General features: G+C 38.7%; 2 protein-coding genes across 3 annotated transcripts; both read left to right on the forward strand.

The window, feature by feature from the left end:
• The first annotated feature begins 456 nt into the window (after window positions 1-456).
• On the forward strand, window positions 457-14,717 carry tmem106c (transmembrane protein 106C). Of its 2 annotated transcripts, none has more exons than XM_037541652.1 (8): window positions 457-556; window positions 1,231-1,491; window positions 1,750-1,813; window positions 2,836-2,995; window positions 4,914-5,054; window positions 5,666-5,715; window positions 5,956-6,009; window positions 10,953-14,717. In XM_037541652.1, the coding sequence occupies exons 2-8, from the start codon at window positions 1,269-1,271 to the stop codon at window positions 11,080-11,082; spliced, it is 822 nt and encodes a 273-aa protein (XP_037397549.1). In that variant the 5' UTR covers window positions 457-556; window positions 1,231-1,268; the 3' UTR covers window positions 11,083-14,717. The 2 variants fall into 2 exon arrangements, with proteins under 2 accessions (XP_037397549.1, XP_037397550.1); XM_037541653.1 differs by having other exon boundaries at window positions 463-556; window positions 1,234-1,491.
• Window positions 14,718-21,451: 6,734 nt separating this feature from the next.
• On the forward strand, window positions 21,452-26,266 carry LOC108438079 (myoD family inhibitor domain-containing protein 2-like). Its single transcript, XM_017715622.1, has 2 exons — window positions 21,452-21,650; window positions 26,007-26,266. The coding sequence occupies exons 1-2, from the start codon at window positions 21,452-21,454 to the stop codon at window positions 26,264-26,266; spliced, it is 459 nt and encodes a 152-aa protein (XP_017571111.1).
• The last annotated feature ends 1,052 nt before the right edge of the window (window positions 26,267-27,318 follow it).

Raw genomic sequence — 27,318 nt, forward strand, 5'->3', positions numbered from 1 at the left:
AGCCAACATGCAATTCAGCTCATCTCAAAGTGACTGGCTGCAGTGAAAATTGTGCTAAAATGACTGGTCAGAAGAACAATTTCACCATGCAAAGAACCATTTAAGAACCATCTTTATACATACTCTGAAAAGGTGGTTCTTTAAGGGTTCTTTAGCAAAGGCAATGATGCAGGTGCATAATGGAACTATCACAGAAAAAGGTTCGATGCAGCACCAAAAAAGGTTCGGCTATTGTGACAAACTTGATATATACAACCATACACAGCACATTCTCCACCAATCAAATTCCAGCATGAAATGGTTCTATACAGAGCTCAAGGTTCTAAGTAGAACCAGCCCCCTTACTAAAGAACGCTTGAAGAGCCATGTTTCATAAGGGTGTACTGTAGACGGTAATACCGCTGCTGTCCATAGGCGACAGTATAGGGGCGGTGGCGCCGCTGCTTTAACTAGCGGAGAAGAAACACGCAGCAGAACGAAAACAACACAGCGGCGAGAACGGAGAACCTCAAAGTCTACAAAATCCGTGAAACCTACATTTAAAGTTCTGAATCTGGTAAGGAAACTCGTTTGTTTTATCCACTTCGGTGTTGTTAAACTAAGGCAGGGAATGTAACGTTACAGCTCATCATATATGCAGTTTGTGTTACTTTGCCGTGTGAAAACGTAAAGGAGTCAGCAGATATTAAAAGGAAACTCCACCTGTTGTTTTTTTTTTTAATTCTGTATAGTTACACCTTTAGGTTGTAAACAGTCGTTCTGCGTGATTTGGTGTGAAATGCTCCGTTTCAGAGAAACTTACCGAGTCAGAACTGTTCACAGTGGTGGTGATAGGAACCAGACGTCCACCTCTAAAAGCTGTCTCACAGAATTTACTACATGAAATAGTTCTGAATTACTGGCTGATGACTGAGACACTGTTTCATGATAATATTGAGAAAACGTTGGCCCTAAAATCCATTCATTTTACCATCATTAAAATTCAATGTAAAAACGCAGAAGACGTGTAGGTTCATTGATGGTTTAATATGTGAAAAGGCATTATATTAAATCGAGTTATTGTTCTACTAAGCATCAGTCATGTCAAATCCTGTTAAGCATTTACAAACATGAGTGCATTGTGTACTGCAATCAGAGCATAGCTGTATTATCTGGAAAATTGTGCTCCTAAAAGTGAATTTATTTATTTATTTATTTATTTATCTTTTTTTTTTTTTTTTTTTATAACAGCAGCAGTCTAAGTGGAAGTTGCATGCATTTGTTGGCTCATGGGTGCACACTTGTCCCGGAGCTGCAGAACGCTCCTGTCTATCTCGCATCACAGCACTACAGTGCAGAGCGATGAACTGGTGCATGATGATGATGATGATGATGATTCCCTGGGCGGTTTGGACAGACAGGAGGACATTGCCCAGTTTCCTTACGTAGAGTTCACTGGACGTGATAGTATAACTTGTCCAACTTGCCAGGGATCTGGCCGCATACCATCAGGTGAGCTACATACGCTCAGTTTTTAGATTTTATTAGAAAATCCTGCCTTATGCTTCTACTCACTGTCCACTTTATTGAAAACTGTCAACTTGTGCTTCTACTTGCCTGCCTTGAATATGGAACATGTGACTGTCCTCTGCTATCCTGTGAATGTTGCTGATGACTAGCTGATCAATACTATTGACCTTGATCATGTGGTCTGTGTTGGAGGTCAATGTACAGGTTGTCCTCTGACCCCTCCTTTGTTGTTTTTCTCAGGTCAGGTGAATGAGTTGGTGGCATTGATTCCCTATAGTGATCAGAGACTGCAGCCTCAGAGGACGTGAGTGCATCCCAAAACTGATTAGCAACAAAGCAAACATTTATATTATATTATATTATATTATATTATATATGGACACTCAAACTCTGAATTCATTGAATGTGTGATGCCACAAAAAACACATTTAGGTATAGCCACCTTTTCAGCCTACAGCAGATTAACCCCACCCACTCACAGTGAAGTTGTTTCAGCCTGGAGACTTTTTATATATATATATATATATATATATATATATATATATATATATATATATATATATATATATATACACACACACACACACATATATGTGTGTATATATATATATATATATATATATATGTGTGTGTGTGTGTGTGTGTGTGTGTGTGTGTGTGTGTGTATATATATGTGTAATAATAAATAATAAAATAATAATAATAATTTTTTTTTTTTTTTGTAAATGAAGCCTATCAGAACAGAGCTTGTTTACATGCGTTAGTTTTAAAGGAGCAGTAACAGAATCAGTCTGTTTAATTCTTAAAGATAAAGGAAGGTTGGAAAATTGGCATATAAAAATGAATAACTCATTTTGGAAAATAAAACCACACAGACATTCTAAGTGAACCTCAAGGGGGGAAAGAAATAATACTACAAAATTGTAAGATATGGCCCCTTTAATGTGTTTTTAAAATTAAGAGCATAATTTTCTTCTTCTGTAAAGTCACCATAGTTGCAAAGATGAAAGAATGGGTGGATGGATAGATAATCCTGAAAAAAAGTGAATGAAGAGTTCAAATATGTACAGAATTGGTCATAACATTTATAGTTACTAAATTATAATTAATAATACATTTAATAAATTATAGATTTTATTGTTATCAACCGAATAATTGTCAAGATGTGCCTCAGGGTGGAATTAAAGGATGTTTTTAGGAATTTCTGTGTTCCTTTGTATGAGAATTGTAATTCAGTGCATTTATAACACTATAGTTCACTGTGAGTTGTGGTCATTTTTGTGTTTGAATGTTGACTAACTTTTTTGTTATTGTTGATATTCACAGGAAGCAGTATGTGGGTCTGTCGGTGATTGTGTGTTTGCTGGTCTCCTCCCTGGTGGCGTTCTTCATGTTCCCGCGGCCCGTGCTGGTGGAGGATGGAGGGATCCGCTCTGTTATTGTTGTGTTTGACCAAGAGAAAAGCAGAGTCCTCATCAACATGACTGTGAGTGACCTCAGCCCATGGTCTGTACAGACCATCTAACTGAACTAGCTTAGAAGTCCTGAGATTCATACAGCTCCACTTTGAAAAAAAGCAGCACTTTGTAACATTTGGGGATTTAGAGTGTAATTGCATGCAGCAGGCAGAAGAACATTTTGTATTGTCAGTTCTGCTTCGGACCCCCATAAGTAAATTAATCTGATGATTACATGAGAATTCTTCACTGAGTGTATAACAGTAATGTAAGGAAACGTGCAGAGGACTTCCAAAATGGCATTACTGAAGAATCAGCAGTGTTTTGTTTTTTTTGTTTTTTTTCCTATTTTGTTTGGTTTCTTAATGTGTTTGTTTATGTTTAATGGTTTAGTTCATAACACCCAACCAACAATGCTGAATTGCTGCATGTGTTGTTGATGTGTAAATCTGTATATGAAATTAAAAAGTAACTGCACATTTTACAGGTTAATTAAAAGATTCTGGGTGATGTACCAGAATGTACAGTTCTACAGTGAACTGAGCTGAGCCCCAGATCTTTACATGCTCAGCCAGTATATCTTCCCATCTGTACCACTACAGAGTAGAGAGGGACCAGGGTTTCTCTTCTTGTGAATTTCCACCAGGTGCATGATGGGAAATAAATACATCTCAAAAATCTAGTTGCAGATCCCCAGTCTGCAGATCCCCAGTCTGCAGATCCCCAGTCTGCAGATCCCCACTCTGCAGATCCCCACTCTGCAGATCCCCACTCTGCAGATCCCCACTCTGCAGATCCCCACTCTGCAGATCCCCACTCTGCAGATCCCCAGTCTGTGACTAAAAACAGGCCCAGCTAGCAGGCTGCTATGCTAAAGGCTTACGTCTGCTCTCTTGGTAACATTAACTCGGACTGTAAGTGACCACACAGTGGTGGATGAGTGATTACTGAAAGAAGCAGCTCAGTCGCTTAGATAAGCGGCTTCGTTAGTGTGTTCTTCAGATAGCATTTTTACTGCTGTATGTCATTTGAAACTGAGGAAGCTGTGAGGTATTGGAGAGTGCGAGAGCGCTATCATATCAGGCTAGTTGTTTTTAGCAGCTGGCTATCTTGAAGCAGCGCTCAGTCACTCGCATAACACAACGAATTGATGATACTGTAGATCAAACAAGACACAAGCCTCGATTTCAGTTTATACATAGCTTAAAGGAGGACTCTGTTTGTCTGATGTAATAGTCACACTGCAGTTAATGCTTTTAAACAGCGAGCATCAGGTATATTACAGATAACCCCTCATACTACTATAATAGAATAGAGAAATCCGGTTGTCTGCTAGCTGGTGTTTGAATACTGTGATATACTCTATGGATGTTGTAGGAGTGATGGCAGTAAGGCAGTGTGATCCATCACTGACCTACCAAGCCAGCTAATGTTTGCTGTTCATACTAAGTTGACATTGCTGAGAAACTAAACAACTTAGCACTATTGTTGGCCACTTGTTTAGCATTTATAACGGGATAGCTGAGCACTCGTCACAAGACAGCTGAAATAATCTTTTCTTTTTTAAATTGTGACTATTACAAACACTGCAGGGGTGGTTTTACAGCTGGTAAAACAGCTAATCAGAAACTTTCTACCACTGCCTAATGACAGTTTTGTGAAATGTTCCACTGTTTGGTGAGTGTTTGTCGCGTTCTGACCGTAAAGGATAGTTTAAAACCACAATTGACCACCCAGGAGCAAAAACCAGCCTTCAAACTTGAAAGAAATAATGATGATTTGACATTTATCAAAATATGTGTCAGTATTGAGCGATATGAATTTGGCCCTATCGCTGAGCTCGGTGTAGTATCGGTGTTGTTGCAGCTGTACAACCTGGCTCTTTTTGGGAACAGTTTTGTGTTCTGCTCCGTAGCTGTCCTAATGATTGTGATCCTGCATCCTCAGAGTTCTCTGAACTTCCGCAACACCAACTTCTTCACCGTGGTGGTGGACAGCGTGTACGGTCAAGTGCTCTACATGAAGACCGTGATTGGCACCGAGCAGCTGGACAACATCATCACCATCCAGCCCCTCAGCCAGAAACAGGTATAGGCAGTGCTGTTCTAGAGTTCAGCAGAGCACAGACGAAAAAAAAGCTAATAATGAACGGAAGCTTATAGCCACCAAGTGTCTGAATCATCACACACACACTGCTAACTGTGAAGAGTTGTTCACTAATCATTTTTCCCTCTGTTTCTCTTTCTCTCTTCTGTTTTCTCTTTTCTTCTGTCTCTCTTTTTCTTTCTCTCTCTGTCTCTCTGTACCCTTACTTTCTTTCTTTTCTCTTTCATTCTTTTTCTCTATCTCTGTCCCCCACTTTTCTGTTCTCTTTCCCCTTTCACTTTTCTTTCTCTTCTTTTTTCTTTCTCCCTCTTACTCTTTCTTCATCTATCCCCTCTCTCTTCTTTCTTTCATTCATTCCCCCCTCCCCTCTCTTTTCTTTTTGTTCTCTCTCTCTCTCTCCCTCCCTCTCTCTCTCTTTCTGCCCCCCCCTCTTTCTGTCCCCCTTTCTCTCTCTCTCTCTCTCTTCTCACTCCCCATTTCTTTTCTTTCTGTCTCTCTCCCTCTTTTTTTCTTTGTCTGTCTTTATCTCCCCCTTTCTCTTTTCTTTCTCTCTTTCTTTCCCCCTCTTTCTCTCTCTGTCTTTCTCTCTGCAGATGAATTTTACCGTTGCTATGGAGATCAGTGGGAGTCTGTCATATGTGTAGTAAGTTCTGGTTTAACTCTGCTGTCTCTGATGTCAGAGTTCTGGTGTAGGAGACACACAGAGAGGAATGAATTATTGCATCATACAGACACAAACAAACACTTTGTTCTCTTATTTTTACCATCCAGTCGCCTGTAAAGTCCTCTATAGTCCACTCTCTCACCCTCTGTATTTTGTGTCTGCTGTGTGAAGTGATGTGTGTAATTTCCTCTCATTCTTTGCACTTGTGTTTTTATACAGTGCCTTTTGCACGATGGCAAGCATCAAGGTTCACAACATCGTAGTTTTCATGCAGTAAGTGTCTCATTTCCCTTTCATGTTGCTTTTCTATTTCTCTGTCGCCGCTCTGGTTTCCTCTTCCTGTGCAACTGAATTTCACAATGCTTAAATGATTTTGAGTAACTTGAAGAAAACTCTGAACTGAAAAGTGCTTTATTTATGTGTTCATCTTTTCCACAGGGATTTCTGATCTGAAATGTACAGCAGCATACAGAAAGTCTAAGCACAATATACACTCACTGGCCGCTTTATTAGGTACAATTTCTTGTTAATGCAAATGGCTGATCAGCCATTCACATGGCTGCAACTCAATGCATTTAGGCATGTAGAGGTGGTCAAGACAACTTGCTGAAGTGCAGACAGAGCATCAGAATGTCCAACCTTTTACTAGCAAAGTACCTAATAAAGTGGCCAGTGAGTGTATATTAAGATAAACCTTATTGTTTTTATTTTGTTTTGTTTGTTTCTTTGTTCAGCATTCACATTTTTTCTTCATTGTCCAAGCCCTTAAAGAGCCCCTGTCATGGAAAACTGAATTTTCCTCAGTGTTTTGAAATAAGAGTTTGATATACACTCTTAAAAAAAGATCTTCAAGGGTCCTTTACAGAAGCAAATGGTTCTGCATTAAACCACAAACACTCGAATGCTTAAATGATTCTTTACATGGTAAAATTGTTCTTCAAATTAATGGAGAATGTGCTGACAGTCACAATAGCAGAACTCTTTTTGATCTTATGTGGAACCATTTTCAAAAGGGTTTAATGTAAGTTGATGGAACCAGACTTATTTCCAAGTCAATTTGGGCCATTTCTTTTGGTCCATTTTTCATGAAATTGACACACAATCTAAAGGATGCCAGACAAATTATGTCCAAAAAAAACTGAAAAACTGCTAATACAAGGTATCCTTCCGACAGCAGTGTGTGCGTGCGTGTGTGTGCGTGTGTATATGTGTGTATATATATATATATATATATATATATATATATATATATATATATATATATATATATATATACACACACACACACACACACACACACACACACACACACACACACACAGTATATTTTCAAAACTATTCGCTCGTCTGCCTTCACACGCCCACCAACTTGAGTGACATTCTTAATCAATGGGGTTTAATATGATGACAGCCCACCCTTTGCAGCTATAACAGCTTCAACTCTTCTGGGAAGGCCTTCCACAAGGTTTAGGAGTGTGTTTATGGGAATTTTTGACCAATGACAAGAGCATTTGTGAGCACTGATATTGCACGAGAAGGCCTGGCTCGCAGTCTCCGCTCTAATTCACCCCAAAGATGTTCTGTCGGGTTGAGGTCAGGACTCTGTGCAGGCCAGTCAAGTTCTTCCACACCAAACTCGCTCATCCATGTCTTTATGGACCTTGCTTTGTGCACTGGTGCGCAGTCATGTTGGAACAGGAAGGGGCCGTCCCCAAACTGTTCCCACAAAGTTGAGATCGTGAAATTGTCCAAAATCTTTTGGTCTGCTGAAGCATTAAGAGCTCCTCTCACTGGAACTAAGGGGCCGAGCCCAACTCGTGAAAAAGAACCCCACACTATAACACCCCCCAAACTTTACACTTGGCACAATGCAGTCAGACAAGTACCGTTCTCCTGTCAACTGCCAAACCCAGAGTCATCCATCAGATTGCCAGGCAGAGAAGCGTGATTTGTCGCTCCAGAGAACACGTCTTCACTGCTCTAGAGTCCAGTGGCAGTGCTTTACATTGGGCTTGGTGATGTAAGGCTTGGATGCAGCTGCTCGGCCTTGTAAACTCATTCCATGAAGCTCTCTACGCACTGTTTTTGAGCTAATCTGAAGGCCACATGCGTTTGGAGGTCTGTAGTGATTGACTATGCAGAAAGTTGGCGACCTCTGCACACTGTGCCTCAGTATCTGCTGACCACGCTCTGTCATTTTGCGTGTCATTCCCAATCGCTTCGACTTTGTTGTAATACCACTGACAGTTGACAGTTGTGGAATATTTAGTAGTGAGGAAATTGACTGGACTTGTTGCACAGGTGGCATCCTATCATGGTACCATGCTGGAATTCACTGAGCTCCTGAGAGTGACCTATTCTTTCATAAATGTTTGTAGAAGCCATCTGCATGCCTAGGTGCTTGGTTTTATACACGTGTGGCCATGGAAGTGATTGGAACACCTGGGTTGAGTGATTTGGACAGGTGACTGAATACTTTTGGCAATATAGTGTATATTCTGTGTGTCTGTGTGTAGTGTTTGTAGAATTTTATATATGTACATATATACACAACTGATCCATACTCAGTTTAAAACAGTATTTTTAGCATATTTACTAGTATTTGACTATTGTTTTTTTTTTTTTTTTTTTTTTTTTTTTTTTTGCTGACAACAAATGAAAACTGGAATCTAATCTGAGATTTTGTGCTGTTACTTCTGCTGCATCCCAAACTGCATGCTAGCACACTAATCAGTGTGTGAAAACAGTGCAGCTCCATTAAGAAGTGCACTCATTAGTGTAGTAGGTGAAGTACAGAAGTGTGTGGTTTGGGACACAGCACTAGATCAGCCAGTGAGACGCATTCAACAGTCCAGCAGCTCCAGTGGCTGATTAAAGCTCTGCTGAACTGCTTATTAATAATTATATCATTAAGGTAAATCAGATGTCTACATGTCTCTGTGTCACATGATGTTTGCTTCTTTTTCACCAGCTTCTTTTTTTGAAATTCCTTCTATGTTTAAGGCATTGAATGTATTTGCTGCATCATTTAAGGTGAAACAGAAAATTTGAATTAGAAGCCAACTTCAGCTTAATTTGCTCTGTTTATTACACACTTAAAAATGGTTCTTCAAGTATTCTTTAAGAAAGAAAATTCTTAAAATATATAAATATATTTATATAAATAAACATAAAACCATTAGAACCATTAAATGGTTCTTTGCAGCATGAAGTGGTTTTTCAAATTGATGGAGAATGTGCTGTATATGGCTCTACAGAGCACTAAAAAGGTTCTTCTATTATTCCAAGCTTGACATCGTAACGATAGAAGAACCCTTTTCCTATATGGAACACCTTTCAAAAAGTTGCTAAATAGAACCATACAGTGGCTGAAATAAGTATTGAACACGTCACCAATTTTCTAAGTAAATATATTTCTAAAGGTGCTATTGACATGACATTCTCACCAGATGTCGGGAACAACCCATCCAATCCACACATGCAAAGAAATCAAACCATAGATGTCCATGAATTAAGTTATGTATAATAATGAGAAATGACACAGGGAAAAAGTATTGAATGTGTTACTGAAATTTATTTAATACTTTGTGCAAAAGCCTTTGTTGGTGATGACAGCTTCAAGCCACCTCCTGTATGGAGAAACTAGTCGCATGCATTGCTCAGGTGTGATTTTTGGCCCATTCTTCCAAACAAATACACTTCAAATCCTCAAGATTCCGTGGGCTTTATTCCTCCCATAGATTTTCAGTTGGATTCAGGTTAGCTGGGCCATTCTAGCAGCTTTTTCTTTCTCTGAAACTGGTTGAGTTTTTCCTTGGCTGTGCGTTTGGGGTCATTGTCTTGCTAAAATGCCCACCGTCGTTTCATCTTCATCATCCTGGTAGATGGCTACAGATCAATGTCTTGGTACATTTGTCCATTCATCCTTCCTTCAATTATTTGAAGTGTGCCAGTGCCACATGCTGAAAAACGGCCCCACACCATAATGTTCCCACCTCCAAACTTCACTGTTGCTATGGTGTTTTTGGGGTGATATTCAATGCCTTTTACCTCCATACATGGTGTGTATTATGGCATCCAAAGAGTTCAATTTTGGTCTCATCTGACCAGACTATATTCTCCCCATATTGTCTCAGTATTGTAGAGCAAACTTTAAACACGCTTCAACATGATTTTTCTTCAGCAATGGAGTCTTGCGTGGTGAGCGTGCATACAGGCCATGGCGGTTGAGTGCATTACTTATTGATTTCTTTGAAACAAATGTACCTGCTGATTCCAGGTCTTTCTGTAGCTCTCCACAAGTGGTCCTTGGCTCTTGGACAACTCTTCTTTTCACTCCTCTGTCTGAAATCTTGTGGGGAGCACAGGGTGAAATGATGTTCTTTCCACTTCAGGATTATGGCCCCAACAGTGCTCAATAGAACCTTCAGTAGTTTTCAGTAGAAATTTTTCTGTAACCAGTGCCATCAGCATGTTTTGCAACAATAAGGTTGTGAAAGTCTCAATGGTTTAACCCATCATGATATGGTTCTTGTGTGGCACCTTGGTAATGAGACACCTTTTTATAGGCCATCAGCTGATATTAATGTGTGGATTGGATGGGTTGTAAATATATTTCTAAAGGTGCTACCGACATGAAATTCTCACCAGATGTCGGTAGCACCTTTAGAAATATATTTACTTATTAATTGGTGACATGTTCAATACTTATTTCACCCACTGTATATAACACATTTTCCATTAATCTGAAGATTTATTTCACAACCTTTTAATCACACCAAGGGTTTTTGAGTGTTTATGGTTCTTTATAGAACAAGCTTTTGAATGCTTGGACACTACCTTATGCCCTCTTTTGCAGCTATCATAGGTGCCTGTGGGTCAGACGGGCCTTATTCGCCAAGACATTTCTTCTTGAAACCCACTTGTGTTCTCCAGTGTTTTCTTATTTGGATTTGTTCTTAGCTAATAACAGAGTATATACGCTGAAGAGCACAAAGTGCAAGCAGTTCTGTGCTCTAAGAACATGTCATGAACTTGACATAGATTTTTCTTAGGACCTTTCTCAAGAACAAATTTAAAAACAAACTTGGGAAGATACCGTTAAACAAGGCCCTTTGTTCGCTGGAGGGTCTCCAGGTCCAAACACATTCAAGTAAATGAATAGAAGTTTTGAACTGTCCTGTCTCTGAACATGTCTGCCCTTTCACGTTCTACAGGACCTCAGTAAAAACATCCTACATGATGCGGCACGCCCAGAACACACTGGAAGCATATCGCTACATCGACTGTGGCGCCAACTCCACCTTACACCAACACCCCCTCCAGACTAAAGGACTGCTGAGGTAAAGCAGTCAGCCTTCAGTGGACCTCCGGAGAAATGACGCACAACTTAAAATCTAAAAGAAATAGTTTGGAAAAAAATTCCCATCACAATTATAATCACTCAGCCAAGACTGGCCAGGAATGTAGCTAATAAGTATTGAATGCATGATGTATTGTTTTATGGGGTGGTGCTTTATAGCAAAAAAACCCCAAAAAACCTCAAGACATGTTAATTATGCACAGTATTTATCATAATGTTTAATATTTCTCAGGTTTGATAAATGAGAACCGGCAAAAAGTGCCACATTAAAAAAAATAGTGAAAACAATAAATAGTAGTTTTATTCAACGTTTCACCCACCGTGTTGCACTAAATCCAATCAAGCTGGACTAATGATGCTTTAATCATACAGTGTACTCAAACGCTTACTATGATGTAATTTATAATAACAATATTGTCATACGACTCAATCGCCACTGTCCTCTATAAAAATAGCAAAAACTACTATGTTTATCCATGCAAATGTACTTAAGTCAATGTTTCTAGCCTCTTTTCCACCGTAGTGTGGAACAGTTCTAAGCTTGTTCCAGTGACTTTTTTTTTTCTTTTCTTAGATGGACATGGTTCCACACGGTACGCTTACGACCCACAGTCAACACACTTTCCTCAGCATGGTTAGCTAACTGTTCTCAGGGTCTTTCAGTTGTTTATTTTGCTTATGCAGTCGCTAGATAAATGAAAGCAGTGCCCCATGTTCTATTTATCATTCTATGAATGTCAGTGCATCAGTCTCAAAAGGAACCATAACTGGTCTCAAAAGTTCACACCAGCATGGAACGGCACAGTATAGCCCTGAGAACTATTTTCCTCTGCAAAGAGGCTAGTATGTCATACAGTGTCAGAACCCACAGCAACGCTAAGATTACTGAACAACTCCACACAGTTTGAGGCAACTGGATGATGTTTTAAGCATGCAGTTAACACAATGCTTACCAGTACTTATGTGAATTAGCCTTGTAGCTCCAGAGACTAAACCTGAGCTTCTTATTTCTCCCATTATACCAAAAAATTACTGCAGACATTAGAGGGCACCCACAAGTTCTCAGTAAATAGGGGTGAATGGAGCTAAACAGCTAACAACGAAAAAGGAAACTTGTTTCTAACCATTTAAGCATGAATTTCCTTTAATTTTGAAAAATAGAAGGATATATTACTTTTAAATATCCAAGAAAACTTACAGATTCTACAAACTTATACAACGAGCAGTTGTTGGGCATCAGGATGTTAGCATTACTGCTACTGAGTGTTGATTGATTAGCATTCCTGCTGTCGAGTGCTGATACGTTAGCATTACTGCTATCAAGTGCTGACTGGTTGACATCACTGCTGCTTGGTGCTGATTTGTTAACAGTACTGCTACTAAGTGCTGATTGGTTAGTGAGCATTTACAGTCAATGATTAAAAATCATTAAGCACTTGATTTGGAAACTATGATTTTATAGGTAAGCTCCGTAGGAACCCATTCTGGACTCACTCAGAAGCGCCCTCTAGTGTCTGACCAACCATTCTCTGGTAAAACAGTGTCTTGGCTGATTGAGTGTATTTGAGTTAATGGGAAATCAGAAACATTTTTGCTAAATGTTTTGCTTTAATACAATAATAAAGGACTCTGCGGGTGTTTTCAGCAATAAATGATTGTATAACTATTGTGAGCACGGTCAAGATGCCAAATGCTAAGATTTATTTTTTGATTGGAGGAGATTCTTGTTTATGTTACTGCTAAACAGTTAGTGGAGTTTCTGCTGAACAACAAACTGCTTATGTTTCCCCCTTGAGGTACTTTCATTTGCGTCAAGAAGGACGTTTATCTTGTTGGCTTTTGCATGTGTTATTGAATTTGTACTAGAAGGAGTGGAAGGTAAAGGGACATGCGTTACAGTAACTATGCACATAAGAAGAACTAATGAATTTTTCTTTAGTTGACTGGACTGTATTGTTGCTGATTGCTACTTAATTAATTTTGATGCAGGTAACAAAAGCTAATTTTTCTTTTTTTTTTTTTAATATTTTCTTCATAAAGTGGGATAAACTAGGCATCATAACACAATGAAGTACAGCTTTGAGTTCACCTGATTCAAACACGTACATCATTTCCACAGGAGTAAAATATATTACATCAACGTGTTTATTGCTGATTTAAATTAAGGGTCTTAAGTCAGTAAGCTTGAAATATTGTCAGTATATGACTAATTATAATTATAATAAGATACTTGTAAGATATCATTAGCTTAGTGTTTGCGGTTCAGTGAACTTAAAAAGGTGAAGCAGCTAATTTACTCTGTTTTTAGTTAAAAAACGTACAGTAATTGTGCTGCATTTTGTAATATATTCCATTTATTGGGAAATGATGTAGAAATTCTTTGTTTGTACTTTTAGAGTGATCAGGTTGAGCTGTTCTGATATGATTCCATTGGTCACTGTTTACATTTTTACTTTTTACACATTTAGTTTTTTTCATGGATGCTCTGATACAGAAACTGTGGGTCGATGGTTTCGGGTGCACATCTGCCAATACATAAACATTTATAAAATGCCAAAATTGGGACTAAATGTACTTTTATTAGCATAACCGTGAAATACAACAGTGTTAATGTTGTAAAATAAATGAAATGCAGATACTTTAGTGCAGTAACTATTGTACAATAAATACGTCATCAAATATCAGTTGGTCTGATGACTAATATCTATCTACAGCAAAGACTGATATGATTCTGTTATCGTGCATCCCTATTTAATTTTTTATTATTTAAATTCCTGATGTATTAATTTGGACATATTTTGGTCAGTTTATGAATGACCTCTTACAGGCACTCCTTTCTTGCAGGGATATTATAGTTCACTAAAACTATCGCAAAAATCTGCTCATTAACTGTAATAAAAAATAAAAGTGACTTTTCAAAAACTATCACTAAATCAAAACTGTTTGCTGAGTGTTTTCAGTAAATGAGAGTTTAGATGTGTGTTTGTGTGATTGTGTTTTTGGCCAAGTGGAGCTCAGTCTGCTGCTGTGATCATTTATTCTTTATTCACTCTCATCAAATACCAGCTATAGCAGCATTCCTCATAATACTGAAACTGAATGAAAAACAAAACTAAAATTTTAACTGTTCAGAAATTGAAAAGGAGACTAAAACTGTTCAACTTTTCAGAAAATAGAAAATAAATTAAAACTATTGACTCTTAAAACTAAATGAAAAACGTGTGAAATGTCTACTATAACTATTACTATGACTATAATAGCCCTGCTGTCTGACTTGCACTAAGAGAAATCCACTGAGTAATTAAAAGAAAAGAAGTTCTCATCTATGCAATGGAGTTTGTGCCAAAAAAATTAGTAAGAGCTGTACGGTAACTCCTCTCACGCTGGCACTGATCTGATGTTTACTGCTGAACGGTGTGTTTAAAAGGGCTTTTTTTTTCCAAGATGATTTTCTGCTTATGGCGGATTTTTTTTATTTATTTCTTTTTTTGTCAGAACATTTTCGGAAGATTATTAATAGTATTATTTAGATGGGTTTTTTTTCACTAGCTTGAAATTTGATGTAAAAAATGTAAGCTTGAACTCATAAAAAGAGCAATAAAGATGTAATTTAACTCTGTACTGATTTGATTTTTTTGTTTGAAATCAAGTTGCTGTGTTTGTTTTTAATTATCAGTTAAATTGCATGCAGGAAGGAGCAGTTCAGTCGGGTTAATCTGAGGCAGCTCGGCTGCAGCAGGTGATGACCGAGAAAAAGGAAAATATACAGGACTATGCAAAAGTTTTCATCACGGATGTAGTTATTTCTCTGGTCAATAAGTGTTTATTTGCTATGGCACCGATTAGGGGTGGGCGATATGGCAGAAAGAAAGTATCGCAATACTTCAAGAAACTTTCATGATACAGGTTATGTCACAAAATGTATCTGATCATTTGGAGCAGAGAAAAAGAATCAGTTGTGCTATTCTCTGAAATGACTCATTAAGGGTTTTTTAGTAAAGAAAATGGTTCTGTGTAGAACCATGAACGCTCAGGAACGCTTTGCGTGCTTAAATCATTCTATGCATGATGAAATGGCTCCTCAGAAGTCTCAGAGACTCATGACTCAACTTGTACTTGCACTTCTGAGACTTGAGACTCAACTCGCATTGCACTTCTGACACTCAAGACTTAACTCAGATTTGTGCCTCAGAGACTCGACTGAGTCGCACCTCAGACTTGACTTTTTACTTGCACCTGAGAGACTTGTGTCTTGACTCTGACTCTCATCTCAGAGACTCAAGACTTGATTCAGACGCTCACCTCAGAGACTCAAAACTTGACTCAGACTTGTACCTGAGAGAATTGAAACACGACTCTGATGCTTCAATGATTCTTTGCATGGTGAAATGGTTCTTCAGATTGCTGGAGAATGTGTAGTATGTTGTTCTGTCTTTTGAAAAGTGTTCTGTTTGGGGGCAGTCGTGGGCTGGAGGTTAGGGAGCTGGCCCTGTGACCAGAAGGTTGCCGGTTCCATCCTCAGGGCTGACAGCACGTGACTGAGGTGTCTTTGAGCAATAATAATAATAATAATAATAATAATACATTTTATTTGATGGCGCCTTTCTGACACTCAAGGTCACCTTACATAAAATGAGACAATAATAATAGTAAATAAACAAGAAAACAATAAAACAGTAAAAAACACACAGTAAAAACCAAGAGATAACACTCAAAGTATAAAATAAAATAAATGAAAATAAAATAAAAATGGATGAAATTAATAAAACAGAGTGATTGGAGTTAGGAGTTATATGCAGATCTAAAGAGATATGTTTTGAGACCCGACTTGAAATGGAAAATAGAGTCAGAGTTCCTTAAGTCAGGAGGTAGAGCATTCCATAGCCTGGGGACAGAGGTACTAATGGCCCTACCTCCCATGGTGCTAAGGCTTATAGTGGGTACAGACAGGTGGATAGAGGCAGATGATCTCAGTGATCGTGAATGTGAAGTGAGATTAATAAGGTCAGAAATATACGGAGGGGCGAGGTTATGAATTGCTTTGAAAGTAAGGAGTAATATTTTGTATTGTATGCATTGAGTAACCGGGAGCCAGTGCAGATGATGCAAAACAGGAGTGATGTGATGGAAAGAAGGAGTTCTTGTAATGATACATGCAGCAGAGTTCTGAACCATTTGAAGTTTGTGTAGTGATTTTAGGGGGAGGCCAAAAAGGAGAGAATTACAGTAATCCAGGTGTGAGTAATCCAGGAGAGGTTTAATTTGGTGCCCACAAGTAGCAGCTCTGTTTTATCAACATTTAATTTGAGGAAGTTGTGAGACAGCCAGGTTTCAATTTCAGATAGGCAGTCAATAAGGGAGGGCAGGGGGAAAGTGGAAGTGGGCATGCTGGAAAGGTAGAGCTGGGTGTCATCCGCATAACAGTGGAAGTTGATATTATATTTGTGAAAGATTTTACCTAGGGGGAGAAGATAGACTATGAAAAGGAGGGGTCCCAAGACAGAGCCCTGAGGAACACTAGTAATAACAGGAGAAGGTTGAGAAGTGAAAGTTTTGAGCTGGATAAACTGAGTACGGTTTGAAAGATATGATTTAAACCAATTTAGTGGTGTATGAGTTATCCCAATGGAAGACAATCTATGAAGAAGAATGGAATGGCAGACAGTGTAAAAGGCAGCGCTTAGATCCAGAGGATTAGAATAGAGAGAAGTCCAGAATCGGCTGCAGAGAGGAGATCGTTAGTGAATCTAACAAGTGCTGTTTCTGTACTATGAGAAGAACGGAAACCAGATTGAAATTTTTCATAGAAATTATTGTTTGATAGATGATAATGAAGCTGAGCTGCTACTACTTTCTGTAGTATTTTGGAAATAAATGGCAGATTGGAGATAGGGCGCAAGTTATTAAAATTAGTGGGGTCAGCACCAGGTTTTTTTAAGATCAGGTTAATAGCTGCAGTTTTAAAGGCTACTGGTACAATGCCAGTCGTAAGAGAAGAGTGAATGATGGCAGTAATTAGAGGAAGCAGAGAAGGAAGACAAGATTTGACCAGTGTTGTGGGGAGAGGGTCCAGTGTGCAGGTAGATAGCTTAGTATTAGAGATGAGATCAGAAAGTTCAGAGATAGGAGGAAGAGAGAAAGACAAAAAATAAGTTGAAGAAAGGGGATAATTAGAGGTTGAACTAGGAAGTGTGGGAGTCAGTAGGGGAAAGTTAAGAGATTCAGAGACAGTTGTAGATAAAGGCTGGGTTTTAAAGCTCTTATAAATATTTTCGATCTTATTGAAAAAAGACATAAGTGAGTTACAGAAGGTAGTAGTACACAGGTACGGTGGAATAGAGTATTTATAAAATGCATAGAGTGATCTAGTGTCACCATTCATAGAAATAATTTTCCCACTATAGTAGTTTGATTTAGCTTGAGATGAGTCCTTGTAATGTAACATGTGGTCCTTGTACATGTCCTTCTGAACAGACAAACCAGTTTTGCGATACAATCGCTCATATTGTCGGCCCTTAGTTTTCAAGAGCCGAAGCTCAGGCGTGAATCAGGGAGCTGAGCGTGAAAAGTGAACCGTACGTGATTTCAGTGGGGCAAAAGAGTCAAGACTGGCCTGAAGACCAGTATTATATAATGACACAAGTTCATCAGGGTCCATTTGTTGATGAAAGTCCAAATTGGAGGTTATACTGGAAGAAAGGGAGACTAGATCAATGTTCTTGATATTGCGGTAGGTGATGAGACGGGAAGGCTTTATAGTGGAAAGAGGAAGATTAACATTAAAAGAGAGAAGAGAGTGGTCAGATATGGTTAGTTCTTCTACTGAACTGTTAAAGGGAGCAACACCTGAGCAACAGACGAGGTCCAGAATATGACCTTTAGAGTGTGTAGGAGTATCAGTATACTGTTGCAGTCCGAAGCTCTCCATACATGATATGAAATCTTTAGTGAGAGGATTGTTAGCGCTGTCTATATGAATATTAAAATCACCCATAACTATTATATCAGGTGAGAGAGTGATCAGATGTGTGAGAAACGCAGCAAAGTCCTGAAGAAAGGCTTTATTGCCTTTAGGAGGTCAGTAGATGTTGGCAATGATGGTTGGAGTGGAACCAGCAAGACGACAGACCAATGACTCAAAAGAATCGAAAACAGGAGCAGATACCGGTGATTCCTCAGCAGATTCCTCCTGGTGGATTACCGCGAGACCTCCTCCTCTGCCAGTCTCACGAGATTTACTGATGTAAACATAACCCGCAGGAGTAGATTCATTAAGTTGTGTAAAGTCATTTTGCTGTTGCCACGTCTCAGTTAAACAGAAAAAGTCATACTTGCTCCCTCTTATATCTCTGATCTCCTTAAGACATACAGTCCTGCTCGCACCCTCCGATCCTCGTCAGCTGGCCAGCTCACTCTCCCTCCAGTCCGCTTGTCCACCGTGGGAACTAGAGCCTTCAGCCACTCTGCCCCATCTCTCTGGAACACCCTTCCTACCCAAATTCGCAATATTGATTGTCTAACTACCTTCAAATCTCAGCTTAAAACCCATCTATTCACACTTGCATACTCCTGATTCCTCATCTTCACTTTTCTCTGTTTGTCTTGTTTCTCGTCTGGTTGAAAGTATTTGAATGTATGTTGATTTGTTTATCTGTTTATTTGTTTTTTGTTTTTTATCCTCTTTTATACTCTACCATTCTTCTTTTAACCGTTGTAAGGTGTCCTTGAGTGCTTTGAAAGGCGCCATTACTAAATAAAATGTATTATTATTATTATTATTACTTGCGGTCCATAATTAGATCCTGAATAATAAGTCCCTTGCTTGTTAGCGAGCGGATGTTAAGTAGACCAAAGTTGACGTTGGTAGTGTCAGTTCCAGCTGAGGTGTTAGCCGACCGGGCTGGGTAAACTAGCACGCTGCGGTCAACTGCACGACTCAATCTGCGAAGAGCACGGTAGGAATGGCGAGCAGTAGTTCCAATGGAACGCAGTGAACCCGATATGTCCTCATATAAAGACCAGCGGGACCCTCGGTGGATGTATTTCCGACGGGGCATATGAATTAAATTTGCGTTGGAGGACAAAACCACCGGCGATGGAGCGAACTGATGACATCGTAGCCGGAGCAGTTCAGCTGCAGAGTAGTGGATGATACCCACAACGGGTTGGTGAATTCTTGAAAAAAGTATTCATAAAAGGACGATCCAAAGGCGAATCATAGTGTCGAGTCGAGAATTAAGAAGCTAAAAACTTTATAGAAAAAGAAACTTAAAATAAGACCGGTGGGCAGCGGCAGACAAACACGCCAGCGTTCACCCTTCACCCGGAAGCCCTCATGGTATCAAGACACCTTTGAGCAAGACACCTAACCCCCAGTTGCTCCCCAGGCACCATGGATAGGGCTGCCCACTGCTCCGGGCAAGTGTGCTCACTGCCCACTAGTGTGTATGTGGTGTTTCACTTCACGGATGGGTTAAATGCAGAGGTGGATTTTCCCCGTTTGTGGGATTAATAAAGTATCACTTAACTTATAGCACCAAAAAGGTTGTGCTACTACTTTGATTGGCGTAACTACTTTTTGTACTAAAATTACAAAAAGTTAACTTTTTTATTGTTTACATTTGGCTACAGTGTAAATAGTTCATATTCATGTATTCAGTGATTTATATTTTCAGTCTAATTGAATCATGATGAAACGGACAAATAATTTCTTGAATCATTTTGAGGTCAGAAATTTACCAGGTTTTTTTTTTTTTTACCAGAGATCAGTCAGCTGAATTATGGTGATGTTTCTCTCCTGTTCAAGTTAGGAAACTCTTATTAAAGGAGACAGCAGACTGTAAAAGCTGCCTGCGAAGTCCATTACAGTCCAGCTCATTCATTCACTGCCCTCTGGGGTCCCACTTTACACTCACGTGCTGTCTGCTAATGGCATCTTTAATAATTAAACCGTAACATATGAACCTGCACAGTTACTGACTCAAACTGCAGGCACTGACGGGCCTCTATATCATACCAGGTTGTATAGTCTCTGTGTGTGTTTTAACTGTGGAGTAGAAACTCTCACATACAAAAGATGGCCATCAAACATTTGGGGACTGTTTTTGGAAAGCTGTTGAATTACAATTTAATTCAATGATAATAATAATTAATCAGGTATATGCTGATTGTGAACATTAACAGCCATAGCTGGAGACTTGAATCAGCTACTTAGAACACCTAAAAGGCTTGAGACTCGACTCAGACTTGCATCTCAACGACTCAAGACTTTGACTCTCACCTCAGAGACTCAAGACTTGTCTCAGACTCTCACCTCAGATAACTGACTTTGACTCACACCTCAGAGACTTGACACTTAACTCGTACTTGCACCTCAGAGACTCAAGACTCGAGTCACACATCAGAGACTCAAGACTTGACTTGGACTTGCCCATCGGAGACTCCAGACTCAACTCAGATTCGCACCTGAGAGGCTTGACTCTGTCTCACACCTCGGAGCCAAAGAGTTGTCTCGGACTCACATCTGAGAGGCTTGACTTTGACTTGTACCTCAGAGATTTGAGAGTCAGGCTCTCACCTCGGAGACTTGTGTCTTATCTCAGATTCGCACTTCCGAGACTCTATTCACACATCAGAGACTTGAAACTTGACTTGGACTTGACTCTGACTCGCCCCTCAGATAACTTAAGACTTGACTTGAAATCACACCTCGAAGACTCGAGACTCAACTCTGCTTCACACCTCACAGACCTGAGAGTCAGATTCAAGACTCAGACCCTCACATCAGAGACTTGGACTTTCACCCCAGTAGCTTCAAGGCTTTAATACCGTAATTTATTAAAAATCAACAAAGACAACATGATCCATAATCAAAATATTTTAGAAAGATACACATAGTAAAACATTTGCCAGATAGTTTTCCATTCAGTTTAGGTGTTTATTGCCCTCTTCATTATACACAAACTCTCTAGACGTGATTTTGTGAATATTGGCTCTTGCACTGAGGAATGTGTTGCCTGTGCTCCTCTGAGAGGCGGAGCTCAGCGAAATGTGCGTCTTATCCTACGGTTCTGTTTCACTCTCTCCTCGAGCCTCAGCTCAGATGCACTCATAAACACGAGGCTGCTTTTCTGTTTATTCTTTCTTTTTATTGTTTTGTTGTACTTTCTCATGTTGTTTTAGGACCTTTGTTTTGTTAGATAACATTGTAGACTGTGGCATGTATTTAATGAAGTAGTTATATTTTATTATCTTACAGTTTAAATTATTTATCACTATTGTTAAGATTTTAGGAAGTTTATTATTTTCATTATTATCATTATTCAGAGTTTCAGTGCTGTAGAGTAAGTCAGTATGAGCCAGGCTGTGGTCAGTGGGGTGAGGAGACTAAGCACCATCTCAGAGAAAGATCTGGATCTAGAACCTCGTTCTCCGATGTCTATGGGTGGGAGTGAATTGGCCGGATCCAGCACTTCACTCTGTTCTCGAGAGAAGCCCAGCGTGGACAGCAGCACCTTCACCTCGTTTGACTCCCATCTGCCGGACACTGGAGGTAAAGTTTAGCTCCTTCATTACCTGCACAGATTTAACACCTCTTATATTTTATATTGTTTAATCATACTTTATATTACGTAATTATTTCTGGCTCATTCTTCACTAAAACAAGTGTGAAGAAATGAAGATTCTAAATATACAGTCCATCTACATTTGTGTCTGTAAGTAAAAAAAAAGAAAGAAAGAAAAGAAAAGCTGGTTCTTAGAGGGTTCTTTAGTAAAGAAAATGGTCCTATATAGAGCCATGAACACTCAAAGAATTCTGCATGATTAAATGTTTTTTGCATGGTAAAATGATGGAGGTTGATGGAGAATGTATATTTATATGGTTATATACAGAATCCTTTTGACAATGTCAAGCTCGTCACAACAGAAGAATGCTTTTTGTTGCTATATAGAACCCTTTTCAAAAAAAGCTGTACATAGAACCATCTACAGCATATCGCACTTAAATTATGTTAATGTAAGGGTTCTTTAGTAAATGCAATGGCTATGTATAGAACCATGAACACTCAAAAACCCTTTGAATGAATAAAGGTTCTTGATATAGTTCTTCAAATTGATGGAGCATGTGTTGTTTGGTTCTATATAGAACATTTTTATAAAGGGTTCTACATAGCACCAAAAAGCATTCTTCTTCTGTGACAAAAATGACATTGAAACAATAACAGAACCATTTTAGTGCTACATAGAACTCAAAATGGTTCTATATGGAACCATCCACAGCACATTCTCCGTCTATCTAAAGAACAATTTCACCATGCAGAGAACCATTTCATCATGCAAATGGTTCTTTGATTGCTCACAATTCTATATAAGACCATATAAGACAATTCTATATAAGAACCTTTGAAGAACCATCTCATCAGAGTTTCAATATGAGCTTCAAACAACAGTTTGGAAAGGAAAAAGGCCAAATTGTTATTTAAACAAAATCTCCTCTTCATAAATCATAAAGTTCATACATCATAAACTAAACATTTTATAGGCATTCTTTCCTACTTAAACTGAAGCATCAAAATATTACTTCAGAACAATTCAGAAGACATCGAGGTGTCCTCGATCTGTTGATGGCCAGTGTTAGCCGAGTGATCATCTCATTATTCATTTTTGTCCTGACCACTTGGTTCCTCCACCTCTTGAGTGGACTGACCAGGGGAATCATATTTCATTGAGTTCATGTGCAGTCTCTCCTCCATCCATGCATTAAAATCCAGTACAGAGCTTTCTCCTCCTCTCAGAACATCTCTGTTAAAAGATTTAATATAATTACATACCCCTGGTGCTTCCTCTCCATTTTACACAGTGTGATAAGTATGCAGCTTACTCTTCACCAAAATGTTTTACTGAAGGATATGCACATTTTCTAAAATTGTTTTCTAAAATTTCACATTTTTATTTATATATTATTATATATGATTTATATATTAATACATTTCTTATATTGTATTAATATTGTTCTTTTCCTTGATATGTTGTTTAATAACTGCTTTATATTTTGCAAAGCTTCATTGCGATACATTTAAGGCATAAAATGTGCTATTTAAAAAAAACTAAGTTGAGCTCAGTTACTGAAACAACTTTACTTAAAAATGCTTTGATTTATTGGCTTCTTTAACCAAACCAAGTCCAGTACAGAGCTTTCACTCATTTCAGAACAGCTCTGTTAATAGACTTAATATAATTATATCCTCTGTTGAATCACTCACTAAAGAGTTCCAAATTGCCTCTGGAAGCATCATCAGCAAAAGAACTGCATATTAGGAGGTTCACAAAATGGGTTTCATTTGTGGGTTTGGCAAATGCCAGGAGAACATTACTTGCCTGACTGCATGGTGCCAACTGTAAAGTTTGGTGGAGGAGGGATAATGTTATGGGGCTCTGTTTCAGGGGATGGCCTAAGACCCTTAGTTCCAATGAAGAGGAATATTAATGCTTCAACATAAGACATTTTGGACAGTTGTATACTTCCAACTCTGTGGGAACATTTTGAGGAAGATCCTTTTCTGTTCTGGTGTGACTGTACATCAGTGCAAAAGCAAGATCCATAAAGGCATGGCTGGATGAGTTTGGTGTGGAAGAACTTGACTGGCCCTCACAGAGTCCTGACCTCAACCCCATCGAATACCTTTGGGATAAACTAGAACAGAGATAGCGAACCAGACCCTCTCGTCCAACATCAGTGTCTGACCTCACAAAAGCTCTTCTGAAAGAATGAGCAAAAATCCCCATAGACACTCTCCAACATCTTGTAGAAAGTTTCACAAAAGAGTGGAAGCTGTTATAGCTGCAAAGGAGGGACCAACTCCATATTAATGCCTATGGATTTAGAACGGGATCTCATAACAGCTCCTGTAGGTATATGAGAAGGTGTCCCAATACTTTTGTCCATATGGTGTACATAGTAAGCTACCCAGGTTCATAAAGCAAAAAATCTAAATGATATGGTAAAATATCAGAGACTTGTCTTATTTTTAGCAGTGTGCTGGCAATACTTTTCCTCCACTAACATGATTTTATAAAATTACATTTTTTTAAATTCACATGTATTTGTTTTTTTTTAAATCAAATTTCTTATGTTCATGCTCTTCTATTCCTTGTTTTTAAAATGTATGTTAGTTGCTTTATCCTTTATCCTGTATTATGGTTAAAATACGTTGGACTGTACTTTTTTGGGCATTTCTAAATGTATTTTTTGAGTGGTTTAAGCATGATTTTGACATTTCTAGAAGCAAACTAGCAACCCTGCTGTTGGGGTACGTATACATTTTCTGTCTGTGTTGAAAGATTGATTGCTGCCATTCACAGTGTAAAGGTTTGCTGTTAAAGACATCATGATCCACTTAACTCTGTTTATGGATGTATGAGGTAATGAGCTAAATTATAAATGTGAAATGTTAATGATAATGACAGTGGAGCAGAACTCTAAGCCTAAGCTGGCACATTTCCCAGCCTCATCTCACACCCTAAATGCAGGAAAGAGCCCCTGACTTTATTGACCTCTTATCTGTATAAAAATAGCTGTTCATTAAATAGTGAAAGTTCAGCAAAACAGCATTTACTCAGTTGATGTGTCTGAAGTTTACTTCTTTAGTTTTAGCACTGGAGCTACAAGGCTAATGTAGCTAACAAGTAATGGAAGACTATGGTCAACAATTAGCATGCTGCTAACTGTGTCCCTGAATCATTCCACCCACCTCAAACTGTGTGGTGTTTTTCAGGATCTCTACCAGACCTGATCATTTTGGTTTCTGTAAGCTATAAACATGGACTAAAGTATGTTAGCATAAAGCTAAAAACGGTAGGGGTCAATCTGATTACTAAATTTGTCCATGCCTTTAGGCTATGTTTATAGAAAACTGTCAAAAACCACATTATCAGTCTATTAGATACTGAACAAGTTCCACAGTTTGAGGATCATGTGTGTTGGCCATGCTAATTGCTTCCATTATTCATTAGTTACATTAGCCTTGTACCTCCAGTGCTAAAACTAAAGGTGCACATTTCACACACCAAACAGTCCTTGGCAGTGTTAATAGCCACTCCAAGCAGATCAATAAGACTAATTTAAGTTTGAGGGATGGTGTAATCAGTTAAATGGTATCTAGCCAGTAATACAAGAGTGCAATACTTCTGCACTCTTTGTGTTTCAGTGGTTATTGCGGAAATACCCGAAGGTATATAGTATGAAATGATTGGTTGGAGTCTGCAAAATCTGCCTAGCAACCAAAAAGCATTTTGGTTGGTCACATTTGGGCCTATAACTTTAAAGAAATAAGAAAAAACATCATCTGTGTCATCAATTACATCATTTATTTTTGTGTCTACCTGAGCAAACCAAACGTATTGATTTTGTCTCCGTTTTGATGAGGTGAGGTGGTACAGTAATGACAAATGTAGAACACACTTTGTGTATAGATTAGATAGAATCAATTACCTTTTTTACTTCTGTGAAAAGTGCAGAGATTTGTACTTTAACTTAATAATACATTTAATTAAAGAATAAAATAATTAAAATGAGCATTGTAATGACCACAAAAACATATAAAATGGCTGTTTCCACCTTCACAACCTTTCAGTTTTGGCAAGATGAGGTGGCGCACTAAAGACACAAAAACCATTATATCATTATATCAGGCCCTGAACACAAGCACCTAACTGTGTTGAGAAAACTGCACTAACCACGGTTTGTAAGCATTCCATGTAAAACCGTGTAAATGCCAGTGAAGCGGTTACCCTCCGTACTTCAAGCCGTTTGGCACTGTAGCATTAAAGAGAGAGGCAGGACTTTGACAAAACTTTATAAACTGCCTCTGTGTTGATGTGTGCATTTGTGTTGTTTTCTATCTCTCAGAGGATTGTGCTTCCATACTGCTGGCCTGCCTGTACTGTCGTTTCTCCGACATGATGACCATACTGCCGGAAGCATGTGAGCGAATACTGGGCCGCTGCTGCCCATCCTACAAACACTACAAAGCTTCCAGTGAGCAGAACCAGGGCAAAGACTGCTGCACCTGTAAACTGGAGCTGGACTGTGGGCTCGTGAATGCCTGTCAGGAGACCAGCGAGTTTTTGGAGCTTGCCATGGAGATATCGGAGGTGTGCTACCGCTAACACAATCCTCAGCCAATCTGAGCAGTGCCATAAGTCAACAAGTTTGAGGGATGATGAAAATCATGCATGATCAACAAATAGTACAAGAGCTTCTGCTGCCTTTGAGTCCTGTTGGAAAAGTTGTAATTTGGAGATGAGTGCATGTGAAAGCCATTAGAGTGTCATAAATACTAGCGGGGAAAGTCGGATCTATCGATGAGCCCTGGGTATCGGAGTTGTTTGCATCAGCAAAAAAGCAATGCCAATCACTGACAGCTGTATTGTGAACTAGGTGTGTTGTTTTTGTTTACTTTTTAGGGTGTTTTTAGTTTTTCTGCAGCCACACATGAGCACTGCAGGCTAAAATCTACAACCACAATTCCAATGAAGTTGGGACGTTGTGTAAAACATAAATAAAAACAGAATATGATGATTTGCAAATCCTTTTCAACTTATATTCAATTGAATACTCTACAAAGACAAGATATTTAATGTTCAAACAGATAAACTTTATTGTTTTTTGCAAGTATTCACTTAAAACCCTTTAAATAAAGTTAAGAAGTTAAGAACATTTTGCCTCCATCTCCTCTGAAGTCACTAGATAGGAGATACATGTGACAATATGCTATCCAATGCATCTAACTAGATGAAACACTGCTCATCCTTTGCTCTGTATTTTGTTACAGCAATGCAAAGTAAATTAAAAAATAAACACTATTCCCATTATTTCCAACCAAAGCCATATGAGCACAAGTGAAATTGTACACACAGCCTCCAAATTAGGAACTTCCAAGAGGCATTTGAAAACATTTCACTGTGTGTAGCTCTAGGGGTCAAAGTTTCCTATAGCAGTCCTGAAAAACTGGAAAGCACTAATTTCAACACTCTAAACTGACTGGCTATAAATGAACACAGAAAGCAGCAGCATGGTACGCAGTCAGTTTGGAGTTTGAATTAGATGGTATAAACAATTTTTCTTTTGTATTTTACCATTTAAGGCTTCCAAGTTAGCTAGCTTGCTAACCGCACCGTAATTTGTTTTCTTTGGTCACAAGGCATTTCAAACTTCAATA

This window comes from Pygocentrus nattereri, chromosome 9, assembly GCF_015220715.1.
Source record: "Pygocentrus nattereri isolate fPygNat1 chromosome 9, fPygNat1.pri, whole genome shotgun sequence".
Taxonomy (NCBI): domain Eukaryota; kingdom Metazoa; phylum Chordata; class Actinopteri; order Characiformes; family Serrasalmidae; genus Pygocentrus; species Pygocentrus nattereri.

Bases quoted from the DNA above. Each gene is read 5' to 3' on its own strand.
- LOC108438079 (XM_017715622.1), top strand. From the start codon at position 21,452: ATGAGCCAGGCTGTGGTCAGTGGGGTGAGGAGACTAAGCACCATCTCA. The intron at 21,651-26,006 runs GTAAAGTTTAGC...TCTATCTCTCAG, and splicing joins CCATCTGCCGGACACTGGAG to AGGATTGTGCTTCCATACTG.
- tmem106c (XM_037541652.1), top strand. From the start codon at position 1,269: ATGGGTGCACACTTGTCCCGGAGCTGCAGAACGCTCCTGTCTATCTCG. The intron at 1,492-1,749 runs GTGAGCTACATA...TGTTTTTCTCAG, and splicing joins ATCTGGCCGCATACCATCAG to GTCAGGTGAATGAGTTGGTG. The intron at 5,055-5,665 runs GTATAGGCAGTG...TTCTCTCTGCAG, and splicing joins AGCCCCTCAGCCAGAAACAG to ATGAATTTTACCGTTGCTAT.